General features: G+C 38.8%; 1 protein-coding gene across 3 annotated transcripts in view; it reads right to left on the bottom strand.

Moving 5' to 3' along the window:
- The window catches only part of bcas3 (BCAS3 microtubule associated cell migration factor), a gene marked incomplete at its 5' end in the record, with an annotated part of 146,712 nt that overhangs the window by 88,326 nt on the left and 41,402 nt on the right, over positions 1-16,984 (bottom strand). For 2 of the 3 annotated variants that reach the window (XM_036210843.1, XM_024262027.1), the window contains 3 exon segments: positions 6,802-6,899; positions 6,983-7,148; positions 7,257-7,381. In XM_036210843.1, coding sequence (XP_036066736.1) covers positions 6,802-6,899; positions 6,983-7,148; positions 7,257-7,381 — 389 coding nt within the window. 3 annotated transcript variants of the gene reach the window in all.

Consider the following 16,984-nt stretch of genomic DNA (forward strand, 5'->3'; position numbering starts at 1 on the left):
GGGGAAAACAGAAAGAAATGAGTAAATGACAAAAAACACGAAAGAGTAAATACATTATTTTTACTAAATTACAGTATTATGAGTACACACACATATATAAGTCAACAACAAAAATATTAGTATTTTACATATATAAAATAAATATAGCTATTATTATTATTATTTTTTTTTTCACAATACTTCATTTTGAACTTCGACAGAGGAAATTCTTTGATATCTGCTTCATATAAATCAAAGCAAACCACGATTTCTGATGTTGATGTACATACAACTTGATGTTTTTCATTATTTGAAAGAAGTGACCCTGTTCTGACCCGCTCGTGTCATGTAAAGCAAAGCAAGCAGAGGCCAGAATGTGTGAGCGAGAAAGAGACAGACAGAGTAGTTTCGCGTGTTGAAAATAAAAGAACAAAGTCGGCGTTGTGTTACTTATTAAACAAAATCACAACTTGCTGATTTCCTCCCTCTCTGACTCTCTCCTTGCTCTATGACCCTTGGGGCCAATAGCAGCTCCCTAATTAATTATTGATGTCCTGAAGCATTTGCTGGACTGGTTGGATCAGGTTTCTGAGGAGTGGATGTGTATAAGGGGGTCTTTCAAAGGCCAGCAATGCAGAACAGTTATGTTGTGGATCAAGCAAAGGAACAATCTTGCATACACATGTGTGTGTGTGTTAGTGTACATGTCAGAACACCGCCTGGCATCAGCTACTGCTGTCCTGTACACAATGATCCATTTAGACGCCAGGCACAAAAATCATAAACACTTTTATTGAGAACAGTTCAACAAGCGTAAACTTGCTGTAAAAAATATGTTTTTAGGGAAAGTTATTAAGTGAAAAGTAGAGAAATAAATAACCACAACATTCTTTTGAACACAATAGAGGACTGGATCAGTTCAGCAGTGATGATATACAAAAATAAAAGAAGCCAAAACAACAATACTGAAGAAGTTGTACTGTAAACAGTGACCTGACAAAAATACTCTGAATAACCTCATGACAAACCATTTATAGTGTTCAGAAAGACTATTTTTCAGCAAGTCTGAAACTTTCAAATTTATGACACTTGAATTAAACTAAACTTAAATTGTATTTATAAAACAAGAGAAGGTCTGCCTCATTGAGTCTTTTTTTCTAATTTATCTGAAGGTATTTGCATGACCACACACCAAAAACGACGTATGTCCTGCAGCCAGGCAAAGAATAGAAATGTGGGTGACACGCTCTTTATTGAGTGTGGAAAGTCGGGTGTTTAGCTGCACTGAAGGCCAGCAGCTAGAGGCTTGTTAGCCGGAGCAGTGAAGCAGGGAGTCAGAACAAGAACAAAGGCTGCCTTGGTATTGATGTAGCCCGACCTCCAGGGGACGGGGGCCAGGGGCCGGACAGGCCGATCTCAAGGGATAGATAAGCAGCCAGTGATCTGATGGATATTGAGAGCTAGAAGCATAGCGAACAGAGGACAGCTGTCTGATCTCTCCTCCTTTATCTCTTTCTTTCATATTTTTAGAAAACTCATATTGTTGTCTTGCAGTTGCTTTTTTTTACCACTCTGAACAGCACTTGGAGCCGGTCACTCCCTGTTTCTCTGTCAGCTGCTCCACCTGCCCGCTCCTTCCTCCTTAGAGCAGTTCCTTGCACTGGCAGATGGAGTTGGCATACTTTCAGAGCGGATAGCTTTGTCATTTTAGATCACTCAAGATGCATTTGACTGACAGCTCTTTCAGCCTGCACTACATTTACCCAGGCCTTTCTTCGCATCTCTTTGATTACTGGGCCAGTCATGGCGCCACGGTTTCTCTTTACCAAACGCCTGATGCACCAAAGCCTTCGCTCTGGCCCCTTTCTCAGAGCAATTAGATCTATTGACGAGGCAAACGTGGCTAGTCTGTCATGGGCCTCTCAGTCCCAAGAGAGCTTCAAAACAGCTAGCCAGTCAACCAGTCTACAATTAGGACATTATCTGCCGTTTAAAGAGGGAAGGGCTGTGTAGAAGAAGTATTGCTGTCATTGAACCACCACTACATTTGAAAAAAAGCAACTAGAAATCTATGTAGTTATATTTGTGCCACTACATTGAGAATAAAGTCACAGTTTTGAGATCAAAACAAAATATTCTGGTTTAAAAAGAAAAACTTTCTAAGAAGCAAATGAAAATATTAAATATTTGCTTTCAAAATTGTTTTCTTTGTTTTCAGAATACGTTTTTGTGTTTATGATGCAAATGTTTTCAGATGCATTGTCTCTCATCTCTCTTACCTCCTGTCTTTGTTTTTCAAAGTGTCAGTTTAGCATATTAAGTATGGCACCAAACAGCCAATCACAGTCAAGAGCCATCATGCTGATTGGTCTAGATTCTATCCAATCAAATCGCTGTTTATCCAACATGGTGGCTCAGAAGCCAAACAGGCTCTTTTACTTTCAATTTTGCCTCTGTGGCTGAAGAAAATTTAATTTCATCATTTAAAAATGATTTATACTTTCTTTAAGGATTGATTTCATTTTATTTAGTCATGTCAATGAACTTATTGCTGAGGATCTCCTGAATCAGTAAAATAAACTGTAAAGTTTATCTCCTGGCCTGTGTGATCTATATATCCTCTGGAGCAAAATATTGATACAAAAGTATGGTTTTCTTTGTGATCTGTTTATTATTAAAAGCAGATTTAAAGCACATATGATCTTCTGCTGCACAACAGTATTTTGGATTAGATAAACAGCACTAGTAAGTAATGAAAAGTACGATGGCTCCCAAAGTAGACGTAATAGCAGAAGAAATGGCATTTGTGACTTTTAACGTTAATTTTCCTTCGAGTAAATTTGCTACAGCAGATTATGCTGAGTTGCACAGTGTGTCTTATTTTTAGGAACTCATGTGTGCTTGTGACTGAAGTAAAAAAACAAGACTATCCTTTAAAAAAAGGCTATTTTCTCTTCATATTTCAACGTTTTGATCGTGAGAAGAGGTTGCACGATGGGGCAGTGGTTAGCGCTCAAGCCTCACAGCAAGACTGCCCCGTTCAAATCCCAGCTGGGGGATCTGAAACAGAACCATCAACTGTGGACCTTTCTGTGTGGAGTTGCATGTTCTCCCCGTGCATGCGTGGGTTTTTACCGGGGACTTCCTCCCATGGTCCAAAAACATGCTTGAGAGGTTACTTGGTGACTCTAAATTGTCTAGGTGTGAATGTGAGTGTGTGTGGGTGTGTGATTGAGGCCCTGCCACAGACTGGTGACCTGTCCAGGTGTATCCTGCCCTCCCCCAGAAGTGGCTGGGTTAGGCTCCGGCACCCCCTACGACCCCGAAAGGCACAAAGGGGTTTAAAAAAATAAATGGATGAAATGGATTAATCATGAAAAGAACTATAGTTCATTCATATAAATCATACCAGTAACAGAATGTAACGTCTAACTGGACCGACACAGAGCTGGGACCACTTTATTCTGCGTCTAAAATTTTAGGCACACTGGTCACTAAACTCACATAAATAAACACAGAACCGAACAGAACCAATACAAAGTTCAAAGTCCGTGTCTGTTTCCAATCACCGTCGATTCGAGGCAGAGACACTTGATTGGACAGAACATGTGTCAAAGTCAAGGCCTGGGATCTGACCCTCCGGGTTATTCTATCCGGCCCTCCAGATTATTTTATTTTATTGTTATTAATGGCTCAATGTTATCTTGCGCTAATTTTTAATTTGTATAATTTTGACAAAATATATTTTTATGGAGAGTAAAATATTGAAAGTTATTTAAGGTTTAAGTTGATTTATTCTGGAATAATATTCCTGTCTTTTTATTATTCAGAATTATGTTAAAAAGTTACGGTTTTAAAGTTTTAAATGTTGTCATTCTGCTAGCTTTGTGGGCTATTTTGGCATTTACTATTTTTTTATTTATTTTTTTTTTTTTACTGTTTTGGCTAATTTAGGCCTTCTCAGGTTTTTTGTCCATTTTGGGGTTTAGTAATATTTCAGGCGAGTGCAAGCTGTTTTGGCTAATCAAGGCTTTTTTAATGTTTTTTTAGGCTGTTTTGGAATTAAACTAATATTTCAACTGCATACGAGTTATTTTTACTAATTTAAGCCTTTTTTTATTTTTTTTTTATTTTTTGTCCTTTTTCATGTCAAAAAGTTCCAGCTTCAAACTTTTAAAAGTGTAGTTTTAGAATGTTCAATAAATGTTTATCCTGTTTTGGATTTTGTGTAATTGAGTTTGACACACCCGGGACAGAAACTAGACCGATCAGCAGGAACCCTCCTATCTCTGGCTGTTTGGTGGCACAAATCTCATGCTAAACTGAAAGTTATGAAGACAAAATCAAAGATAGGGAGAAAGCCAGATGAGTGATAACGCATCTATAAAACCTTTGTATCACAAACACACACAAAAAAGTTTGAAAGCAACTATTTAAATTTTCATTTGGTACTTAGAAGGTTTTGTTTTTAAAAACTGAATATTTTGTTTGTAATTTAGGAAATTTTGATCTCAAAACTTAATGTGCTTAATGTCTTAAAACAAAGCTCAATGTGGTGGCACAAATATCACTTTACAGGAATCCTAACAGTAAAGTAATACTTGACTGACAGTCTTTGAAGCAACTTTGCTACAGTGGGAATGCTGTAAGAAAACAGTTAAATGCCAACCTATAAAAACTTTTTTAGGTAAAAAAAAACCAACAATTTGTTGAATGTGACAAATGGGAAGGAAAATATTAAGATATCCTTTATTGTATGATTCTGTTGTGTTGTTTTTGCCAGAGGTAGAGAACGAGTGTCCACTCAGACCTGGCCAATAGTTCAGACAGACTATAAAATGCCTGAATCTCATAATTCACCTTGAGCCACCCCTCCTCCACTGTCAGGTCACCAAAACAGTGTCTTCTCTGTTTGTACATTTACTGTATGTGTGGCTCCGTGTCACTTATCTGTCTACAGATGTGCTGTGCAGGGCTGAGTGGTGCCAGTGGCTGCTGCAGATGGACAGGTGAAGATACTGACCATGAAGTGGCGCCACCGCAGCTCTTTATCTCCCTTATCCTGGAGGCTCCGGCCCTCACTCTCCTTTTCCAATTCCTCTCCTTTACAACTGCATATTTAATCAGCCTAGGTCATCCAATATAGCACCATGAGACTGGAAACCGTGCGCCTGTCACTCAAAAGCTAACACCTCTTTGTCTTGCACCAACTGTCTGGAGACATGATCATCCTGCAAAACACTACGCTTAAGGGGAGAATGCAAACATATTTTTCTGTTGAGTTCTGCTTCTTGTCTGATTCTTTTTGTGTAACAGTGCTTACTTTGCAATGCAAATTAGATCGACATGACACAATGCGGCCTGCAAGGAAGAACTGTTTCTTTTCTGCTTCTTCTACATAACTTGATCTGTAAGTTCAGCAGGAGGCACAGAAGTAAGGCTCTAATTCATCCTCTGATTGAATTGACTTTTTGTCTTGGATCACTTCTCAACAGCACCATTCTGCCCTTGAGCAAGCTTAAGGGAAACAGCCCGCTGAGAAACAGGATGTTGAGAGTCTTTGGGTGCACAGTGTATCAATATAAGGTGGCACTCTAAAAGAAACTGAGCTGCTGGTGGTAGTATTCAGGATGCTGACCCCAAGGGTAAATGGCAGGAGCACAATATGTGCATGAGGGGGTTGAACAATTATGTTTATAACTTTATGACCTCAGTGGTTTCACACTTGGTTGGTTAAAAGAAGAAAGAGCCATGGCAGTGTTATCTGGTTATTGTTAATTGGATGCTAATGTTAATGCAATGAATTTTTCTCATTATACAGACTGTTTCATTGCCAGTGTTGGCAAAGAATGGTGGAATAGACTGATGCCCGAGCCCATCATTCCAACATGTTCTCATTGCTCTGACACTAGGAGAGACCATTAGCACTAATTTGAGAAAATATCCTACCAGTTAGACCTAAAGCACTGCAGACGCCACTGGACACGAGGAGAGATTAGTATAAACAGAGATACTACTTAGCCTGAAGCACTCACAAGCACTAATTACACATTTTGTATGTTTATCATTATAGAATGAGCTCAAAACGCCATCTTAGTCCACGGGGGTGGATTGATTCTGTGTGTGGCCATCCATGTGCACTCTGCTCTTCTGCAAAATGGCCTCTTGGACAGAAACCTAAAGCGCTTATTGCTCTCTACTTGCTACTGAGTTAGAGGGAGTTTAAGGTGTCAGATCTGAAAGCCCATCCTCTGGAGTTTTACTACATCAGTTGCCAAACACAAATCTATAAAAAAAACATGCAAACTCAAATAGGAGAAATGGCAGAAGGATTTCTCTTCAAAGCTTGTGGGTGTATACTAAAATGGTTCCTTCTCAGCATGTGCCCCAATAAGGTTGGTGACCTGCTTTCAACACCGCCAGCATGGAAAGTGAGTAGAGAATAGGGGTCACCCCCCTGCTTAATGAGGCATGTTAAACACATTTTGGACACGTGAAATATAGAAAGACCAGATGCATGAAAACAAAGACATAAACATGTATATTAGACTGCCCATTGCATGCTTTTAGAGTTTCCATCTGTCAGATATTAACAATAAATCTGACAATGGTGCAAATCCCGTCTGTATCGTTGCATACGTGATGGTGCACTGGTTCAGCAAAACTCTTTAAAGTTCTGAAATATATTACTTATATATTAAAAAACAACGGCTGAGATCAAGATCAAATCTGCCATAAGTTGCATCTAAACAAAGACTAACAATGCAGTTGTTCTATTGTGAACAAAACCACAAAGACAAAGCAAGTTTGTGTAACACTTACCAGCAAGAAGGCATTGATAATACTGAACCAGGTCTGAGGCCAGCACCAGCGGGTGGCTGGTGTTAAAGGGTGGCTGCAGCTCGTTCCACTGCGGCGTCCTATCCCACAGGACAAATAATGGATTAGACTCAGAAGTGTCTGCAGGGCCTTTCTGAAGACCAAATGGTCCACAAAGTGTTACCTGGCAAGAGTCCAGCAGGCTCTTGGAGAGGTGCTGAGCTCCAAAGGTGTATCGTCACTAATCTTTGGAGCGGTGCTAATTGGCCGAGGCTCAAGGAGATGTTCCACCAAATTGCCGTGGCAACTTACTATGTAAAGTGAATCAACAACCAACTGTCGAGTCTGATCTGTAGAGCAAGTGAGAAATAAGATGACTTTACAATGTTGCTATTTCACTTCACTTACTGTGGAAAAGGATGAACTTAAGAATTAGGAACTTGAGTCATCAATCTAACCTTTTTCTCTTTTGACGTTGGCATTAGTGATGAACCAGGAGCGAGATGAGGCGAATATGGCAGCTACGCAGAACTCTCCTCCGCTGGACTTGCTGGGGGATATCTGAGGTGGTGGCTTAGCTTTGCTTTGGAGAAACAAAACATAAACAAGTTCAGCCAAACCTCACTGTGCACACACAGTTCAGATTGAAGTGTTTATAAGTGAACATTCATCCTTCCATTTTCTACACCCTCTTATGCAAATACAGGGTATTAGGGTTGTTTGAGCGGACCCAGCGGGGTTCACCCTTGACAGTCCAGCACAAGGCCACACAGACAAACAACCACAAATATTCACACCTAAGGGACAATCCAGAGTCACAAATGAATCCATTAAGCATGTCTTGGGATAGTGGGAGGGAGCCGGAGATAACCCACGCATGCATGTGGAGAACATGCAACTCCACACAGAAAGGATCCAGCCGGGTTTGAACCAGAACCTTCTTGCTGTGAGGGGCTGTGCAGCTCCATTATGAACATTCAGAACACAAATGGTTTTTGACCCTACAACTAAATGGCTGATTCAAAAGCAGATGGCACAAGAAAGAAAACCTGTTCAATCCAAGCTAACACGAACGCAGCTGTTGATTTGAGCTTCAGATTAAGTTTATCACTGTCTTTCACTGTCTTTTTTCTAATATTAGCAGGTCATTATTAACAATCCCTTTTTGAGAACCTTCAGCACATTCATTAAGAGGAATAGTTGATCATCCGGACTCTAACTGCTCTCAAACGAGAGAATCATTTTCCATTTCTTCATTGAATTGACTTAGTTAACAAGATTGCATATCTTACAGCACACGTGTCAAAGTCAAGGCCCGGGGGCCTGATCCGGCCCCCCAGGTAATTCTATCCGGCCCTCCAGATCATTTTATTTTATTGTTATTAATGGCCCGATGTTATCTTGCACTCATTTCTAACTTGTAGAATTTTGACTTAATATATTTTTATGAAGAGTAAAATATTGGAAGTTATTAAGGTTTAAGTTGATTTACTATTCCTGTCTGTTTTTATTCATACTGATGTTAAAAAGTTGTGGTATTAAAGTTTGAAAAATGTAGTTTTAAGTTTAGTTTTAGAGTGTTCAATAAAAGTTTTGGATTTTGGCCCCCTGTGTGATTGAGTTTGACACCCCTGACTTACAGAGGTTAAGATATGTATATTTTTGCTTTTGTGCATTTTTACTAACATTGTTAACCAGACTTTATCCATCCCTGATTCAGAGGAAGCAATGACTGTTCAATGACTTTTTCCCTCACTAACAAAAACAAAGGTGTTTGAAAAAAATAAGGCCAAAAAAATCATTTTTAATCGTTTTTATCTTTAATAAAAATAAAAATACTAAAAAAAAATAAATTGCAATTAAAAAAGATAAGCTTCTGCTTAAAACTGTTAAGTACTTCTACTTTTTTTCTGCTATCGACGTTACTGAGCCAACACCCTTTTCATCTTGGAATTTTGGTTAGGGACCGTAACCATAGCTGTGAGAAATGTCTTTCATCTGATATGTCAAGTATCTACATATGCCACACGTTCAATTAGAATAAATCACTTTGACATGCGCAGAACTAACAAAGATACCAGAAATTCTGTAGAAGTAGTAGTAGCGGAGTTCTGTTGTAAACAAACATGGCTGATATTAGCATGTAGCTATCTTGTGAGTGTGTGCTATTATTATATTTATTATCTATTTATTTATTTTTTGAAAGTCACTATTTGCAGATAATTTTCTAAATACATGCTTAACTCATTTCTTGGCCGCACAGACTTGGGGACAGTGTTAGGGTTGGACGCACTAAAAACATGTGCGGGCAATGAAGTAATGTTCACCTTGGCAGCACATAAATACATGCAAATAACATCATTTTTTTCTCTTTTTTTTCTTTTATTTTCTCTTCTCTTTTTTTTTTTTTTTTTTTGGTAACACGAATTCCCATGATTGTTTGCATGGCCTCAGGACTGCTCGACTGCTTCCACATTTAAGAGTCATACCACCCGGAAGCCGCTCCACTGCTCGGAGACACGGTTCTCCAGAGTCTGGCCGGACTGCGGTCCAAAGCCTCCTCTGGAGCACACACTGACAAAGTACCCTCCCTGCTCGCAGACACTAAGTTTTTATTCTGATCAGGCACTAATGTGCTTTCTGACAAGTCATATTCAGAATCATTTTGTCATTCGTTAACATTCATCAGAGATGGATAGACGACTATACACAAAAATGGAAAAAAAAGTATTCAACAATCATTTTTCTGCAAGTTGTCCTACATAACAACATGAGAGGGGTGTGTTTAATACATTATGAGAGACAGAATGTAAAAAAAAAGAAAGTTAATCACATGGTGTGAATCTGAAAGACATTTTTGTCATCATTTTGCAGAAGAGGGACACTTTGTACCTACAAGCAAGCAAGACTTCTGGACCTCACAGACCGTCAGACTAATAGATGCAATTGTTTTTAGCCACTTTTTCAGATTTGGCAGCAATTTGTAGCAATTGTAGTAAAAGTATTTGTTTATGCAAAGACTAATAAAAAGTATGTATTGAGTTGTTTTAGACATTATAGAAAGAAGTTCACCATCATTTTAGCCTACCGTTTATTTTTAACAGTCTTGTATAAATTATTTATTTATTTTATTTGCCTTTATTTAACCAGAGAAGTCCCGTTGAGATTAAAATCTCTTTTTCAAAGGAGCCCTAAGGGGTCACATACACATATACACCAAATCAGCAATAAAATCAGCAATAAAATTCACAAAACTATTTAAAACATTCATAATTCACAATAGACTCTATTGTGTTTTAGTGAAAAACTAGTACAATGATTATTTCTTAATGGACTTGTCTAGTCTTTCTCTGATTTGAATAAAAAACTGACTGAAAGTCATTGGATTATTCAGCATGTCAGGACCCACTTCAGGAGAGGCAGGAAGAGAGGCTTTGAGCTGCAGTGAACAGCCCATGTGGTTATAATCAGAGAGCAGTAGCAGGATCTGGGTTTATTGTCCAAACGTATAACCAACCTGGACATCAATGTGTGGTTGCAGTGGATCAGACAGGAACTGGGCTCAGTGTTAGAAGGCCTGCATTGATACTTGGCCCTGACAGCTGTTAACCCCTGACCTTTACAACAATTTACTTGTTCGCAAACTTAGAATTGATGAGGCTGGGATGTGCATTGTGGCAAGTAAAACATACGTTCTATACTTTGTTTTGTGTCTGTTTTTTGAGTCAAAGTAAGCTAACTTTAACTTTCAGCATATAAATCTAACTTATTTTTAGGAGGTAGTATCCTATTTTTTTTATTATACAGTGGTGGACAAAAGTGTTGGTACCCCTCATTTAAAGAAGGACAAACCCACAATGCTCACTGAAATCACTTGAAATGTACAGAATTAACAATGAATTTTTGAAAATTAAACAATCAAAATCAGCCATTAATTTTGAATTGTTGATTAACAGAATTATTTAAAAAAAACAAACTAATGAAACAGGCCTGGACAAAAATGATGGTTCCTCAATAAAAGATTGAAAACTATCTGACCAGAGTGACATGATTAACTCAGGTGTGTCCTTTAATTGACATCACAGGTGTTTTATTTATTGTTACTTTTGGAAGTTTTGAGTGATTTCAGTGAGAATTGTGGGTTTGTCCTTCTTTAACTGAGGGGTACCAACAATTTTGTCCACGTCTGTATGTACAATCATATTAAACAAAAAAGTTAACAATCTTTAACTTATATTTGATAAAAGTTTTATCTAAAATAAACCATCACACATTTGACATTATCCCATATTTTAAACTCTTTCCTGGAAGACATCCAGGTTGGTTAGCATTACCCTTCCTTCCAATGGTAAACAACCATATGACAATTACTAAAAGTGGTGATAAAATCTGAAATTTATTTTGAAGCTTGTAGGAGCAGATTGTGGGTCTATCAGGTTAAGCAACATGTACAATAGCAGGTGCTGAAAGACTCGCTAAATCTCCTTTCTGCTACCTCTTTCAGACTGTCAGTTCCTTGTAAAATACCGTCTGGATAAAGAGAATTTTTTTATATCTTTGACTTCTGTGAAAAAGAAGGATCAGAAAAGGGGAAGTAACAAGAGCAGTCATTGGAAAATTCTCTAAACAACTTTTTTGATTGTATTTATTAGTGCTGGGTCAAGGGAAGAGTACTGGATGACCAACAATCCACAGTAAGCCCCGTCTGTGAAAGGGAGATGGAAGGGGAGATAAAGCTACGCTCAGGATATTGCTCTGGCTAACACCGGGTTGCCCTTGTCCTTGCCTCTAGGCTCTTCCTTGGGCCTGTTTGTCCTTCAGTGCATTTAAAAACAAAACATTCAACAGAAGGGGCATGCTAGTTTTAAAGAGGGCTTAGATTTGTCATTTTATGCGGACACATCCCTGTTTTCCATTGTTTTATCCAACAAAGCCCTGGAGCCTTCAAAAAAAAAAAAAAAAAATTACAAACATAAAACACTGTTGGAATTTTGGTTAACCCTAATGTGATTTATTACATACTGTAAAAGGAGAGGTGTGACAGGAAACGGGAAGTTTGATCCACATGGATTATCACGCAATTAATGATTTTGGAACAAAACAAAAATATATTTTTGACATCTGCATAAACTTAGACTAAAATGGCTTTATTAACTATGAATAATTAGCAGTGGTTCAACAGGTAAGCTCCTGTCTGCTGAGATGACACACAGGTATTCAACTTCTAGCATTCCCAATCAACCAGAGTATTTGAACCAGCCACACATCTGTAAGGTATATGGCATAACAGATTTAATTACAAAAGCACAAATATTAGGGGTAAATGGTATAAAACCTCTGGAGGACAACAATAAAAATCCAAGAAAAATATTATTGTACCCTGATATGGGCCATTGCAAAAATACACTGAAATGAATAAAAGTTACCCCATTTACTGCGGGAGTAACGTTCTAAAGATAACCAGCAAATCCTTTTATATATATATATATATATAATTTTTAGATGTTTTATGGCCTGACTACAAACCTTACAAACTTTTTTCAGAAGGACATGAAGATTTTCACATTTTCTCCTGTTGAAACTCTTAAAGGTTGAACTGAAACCAGAGATACTAGCAATTACAAAGATTTGGCGAGCTGAACACATTCTGTCTATGAGACACAGCAAAGGAGATAAACTGAAATGCTCCACAGCCAATCAGGACACAAAACACTATGCCTGTACACAAATAAAAAATAAAAAAGTTGGCAAAATTGCGACAGCGAAGGATCACTGTAATGCATCGGTGTCAAACTCAGTCACATATGGGGCCAAGATCCAAAACACACCTTAGGGCGCAGGCCGAACAGGATAAACATTTATTGAACACTCCAAAACTACATTTTTAAAACTTTAAAAATTTAACTTTTAACATAATTAGGACTAAAAACAGACATGGATATCCTCCCAGACTGAATCAGCTTAAATCCTAAATCACTTTCAATATTTTATGCAACATAAAATTATATTTTAAGTAAGAAATGAGCATGAGATAACATCGGGCCATTAATAACAATGACAGAAAATTACCTATACGGCCAGCTCCGGAAACCCGGGCCTGGACTTTGACACGTTGTAGACCTGGGTTGATAAAATGGATTAATTGATTTGAATCGATTTAAGCCTAATAGATCAATAATTGATTTATAAAAAAATATAGAACGATTTAGCACATAAAGCTAAAATCCGCTAGCTTGATGCTTACGTTTAATGGAAATTCCTATAGGACAACTAATGCTAATGCTCAGTCGACCCAAACACACATTGCTGTCTAAATTAACATTTTTATAAACTCAGACATGAATATTTTACAAACTCTTTTTTAAAGTAACCATTTGTGGTCTAAAACCTTGTTTTTGTCCTCATACTGTTTTTTTCTGAAATAAGGTGTAATGCTATAGCCCGATTGCTACGTAGTGGCCAAACGCCCTCCAGGAGAAGCAGAACAATGTTTACAATGTTAATGATCTGAACATTTTAGTTAGAACTTCTCCTTTAGAGAATCCATGTAACACTGGATGATATTAACAATTTCATTATTTATCATCATCATTTCTAATCATTTTTAAAGTATGTGAAGTACCAGGTTAATATAAATATATTCAGATCATATAGTAGATTATTAATGCATTTCTAAACAAATGTATCTATATGTGTAAACTCAAAATTGAATTGAATTGAAGAATAAAAAAAAAAAAAAATTCTGGAAATGATCATCAATACCCAGCTCTAATGTGCTGTAATTGAATTAGTTTCCATCACAATGCATACTTATTCTGATTATAAACCTGATTATAACCCTCATCAGGATGGCACACTCAAAGTAAATCAAGGTAGATCATCCAGAAAACATCCTAAAATATCGATGTTACAAGACAACGCTAACAATTTGCCAGGGAACCGTCTGACTGCTTAGAGCAGTTAAAACCTCTCCCTTAAAGGAGAGTGACTAATGGTTGACTTCAAAACCCCGGGTTTAGTAGAGTAGGAGCAATTTATGTTTGGAGTCATTATCAAAAGCCTGACCAAGGGGTAACCCTGTGTTCACTGTTTATGTACTTAAATGGTTCTTCCTCCTCATAGTTTTGTGTCTGAGGTGCCAAGACTGAAACCTTGTGAAGAGGCTATTTGTATCACAAAGTTTGTCAACTTGACTACACATTACAGTCTGCTCTCTATTCATCTGTATTTATTGATATTGAACATTTTAACTACTTTGAATACTTACAAGTGTTAAGGCTTCTTCTTTTGTAGAAAGAAAAAAAGGAGTTGTGGCCTTAACACCTTATTGTGTCTGGAAACCATTTCTTGTAGTGAACCATTATCACAGTAAGGCGTTTGTAAAGTTCTCAAAATTGTAACATAAAAAATATATAGAAAATCTAAATACATGGAGAACAAACATGAGGGAAGTGGAGGTAGACGACCCAAACAAACAGCAAATGCCATTTCCCCCTTCTACCAGATTTCCTTTTGTACCATGGCCTTTTAGCATGGAGAGGAATCTATTTTCTTTCCAACTTTAATTCACTGAAAAGACTACTCTCATGTCATTTCCACTTTTAATTTAACAAATGAGGACTCTTGACTGAGCTAATAGCTTTTCCTCAAGGGCATAATTCAATCTGAGACATCAACCATCAAAGTCCCTTCACATTACCGTGTCCGAGGCTAACATGAGGCGCCTCTGAGGGGGGGACTGGAAGGCCAGTGGCAGCTTCCATTTATTTTATGAAGCCCTCCCGGTAAACAAATATTATGAGCTCTCATGAGCTGGCCGTCTAGTGACCAAGAGCAGGACATATTTTGAAGCACTGCTTCTTGGCCATGGTTAATTATTATCAGAACAGGAGACAGCATTATAACTGTGTTCAGGAAAGAAATGCCAGACAAAGAAAGACAAAGAGAGAGGGCAGTTAAGCAGAAGACGGGTCCTTTAACATTGTGTTCATTATTTGATTGCTGTGCTTGACAAGAGAAAACAGCCCTCAGGCTATGCTAACCACTCTATTAATAATATTAATGATCCATGCATCAAAAATAGGAAATTCAAGAAATAGTAAAATAGGCATTTGTTCTGAATACCCCTTCACCAAGTAATAATAATAATAATAAAATCAGAGAAATGCAGAAAATTTCACAGAGACTACAAACCAAAGTGTGCCTTTCATCTCTGAATTTTTAAAACTACAAAAGAAAATATAATTTGGCAGCTGAGATTTTATCTTAAGGACCCCATGATTCCTACGTTAATGAGGTGTCGCTTTGAAAATTATACACTCAAAAATAAAAAGGAGGCCGATTTCCCAAAAAAAAGGATGTGGATAAAAAACAAAATGTCTCAAATAGAGAGTATGACTTACTGCTCAAAACAAAAAATGAAACCCAAGACTTGAAGAAGGGACCACATGCTATTCATTTTCTAAAGTGAATGGAAGCGACAGGGAGGAGCTTCAGAGCAGAAAGCGGGTAGGGAAAAGTTCACTTGACTGAGCCACTCAATCATCTCTCCATAGGTGACTCTTATTCTTTAAACCGACCAATCAGGAGCCAGCTTTAAACTGGTCAATCAGGAACCAGCATTTAACCGACCAATCAGAAACCAGCTTTAAAGTGGAAAATCAGGAGCCAGCATTAAACTGGCCAATCAGGAGCCAGCTTTAAACCGACCAATCAGGAAAAAGCTTTAAACCGGCCAATCAGGAGCCAGCTTTAAGCCGACCAATCAGGAGCCAGCTCTAAACCGGCCAATCAGGAGCCGGCTTTAAACCGACCAATCAGGAGCCGGCTTTAAACCGGCCAATCAGGAGCCGGCTTAAAACCGACCAATCAGGAGCAAGCTTAAAACCGACCAATCAGGAGCCGGCTTTAAACCGGCCAATCAGGAGCCGGCTTAAAACCGGCCAATCAGGAGCCGGCTTAAAACCGGCCAATCAGGAGCCGGATTTAAACCGACCAATCAGGAGCCGGCTTTAAACCGACCAATCAGGAGCCGGCTTTAAACCGACCAATCAGGAGCCGGCTTAAAACCGACCAATCAGGAGCCGGCTTTAAACCGACCAATCAGGAGCCGGCTTAAAACCGACCAATCAGGAGCCGGCTTTAAACCGACCAATCAGGAGCCGGCTTTAAACCGACCAATCAGGAGCCGGCCTTAAACCGACCAATCAGGGCTAAGCTCTAAACCAGTTATGCTTCACCATGGGGCTGCGGCCCATTCTTGGTCTGCGAGCGCCCTCTAGTGGCCCCCGAAAAAAATTCTGTTCTGAACCTGTGGCCGCGAGGGCTGCGGGACCTGAATGCAGTTTCCTCTCATTTGGTTGAAGTTATATTTATTTATTAAACTTTTTGTAAGGTCTTTTTAATGCTGCTGTTATAAATTGGATGGCATAGTTTCGTACTGATCAATTAAAATTAATCTTTCAATTTAATAAAAGGGGGAAGATGAAATTTGATCTGATGCTTCAAGGCAGAGCCGAGCGCCGCGGTGGAGAGGTAGAGCGAATCGAACCTGTCTGCTATTACAAATACCAGATGGAGGAAACAGATTATTATTTTATTATGTTATGGGGTCCGACACCAGTTTACTACAACAACTACCATTGTCAAAGAATCGCGGAAACTCAGCATTTCTCCGCTAAAGTCCCGCCTGCCGCTGTAATGAGAGACTAGCAGTAGAGTCGACAGACACGCACCCTCCTAAATGCAGACCTGAAGTCCAGCTGGATCAAACATGTCACCAGGAGTGAACGCAAGCCGGAACGCTCAGGTTCCGGTAAAAGAGTTGGAGGCGGAGCACCGCTCCGGCGGGAGAGATCAGCTGAGCGGCCGGTTTTCACCATATCACACATGACAAAAGCTGCGGTCCTGTGTGACTCCGGCGTTATTCTCGTTCATGGGCCGTCTCATTCCGGATCCATCCGCTTCACTTGTTAACATTCTGCGTGTCTCCAAGTCATCGCCACCCAAAGCGATCTAATCTAATCTAATCCCAATCTACCGTGACAACAGTCATGGATGACGACGCACCTTCGTGACTCTTTTTCTCTTCTGACTTTTTAAAAAGAGGCGCGTTCAGTTTTATAATTACTCTAGTCTTTCCTACTTTTTTCTCTTTCCCCGCCCCGCGGGCGCGCACGTGGAAGGA

The sequence above is a fragment of the Oryzias melastigma genome, unplaced genomic scaffold (assembly GCF_002922805.2).
Source record: "Oryzias melastigma strain HK-1 unplaced genomic scaffold, ASM292280v2 sc00261, whole genome shotgun sequence".
In the NCBI taxonomy this organism is placed as follows: Eukaryota; Metazoa; Chordata; class Actinopteri; order Beloniformes; family Adrianichthyidae; genus Oryzias; species Oryzias melastigma.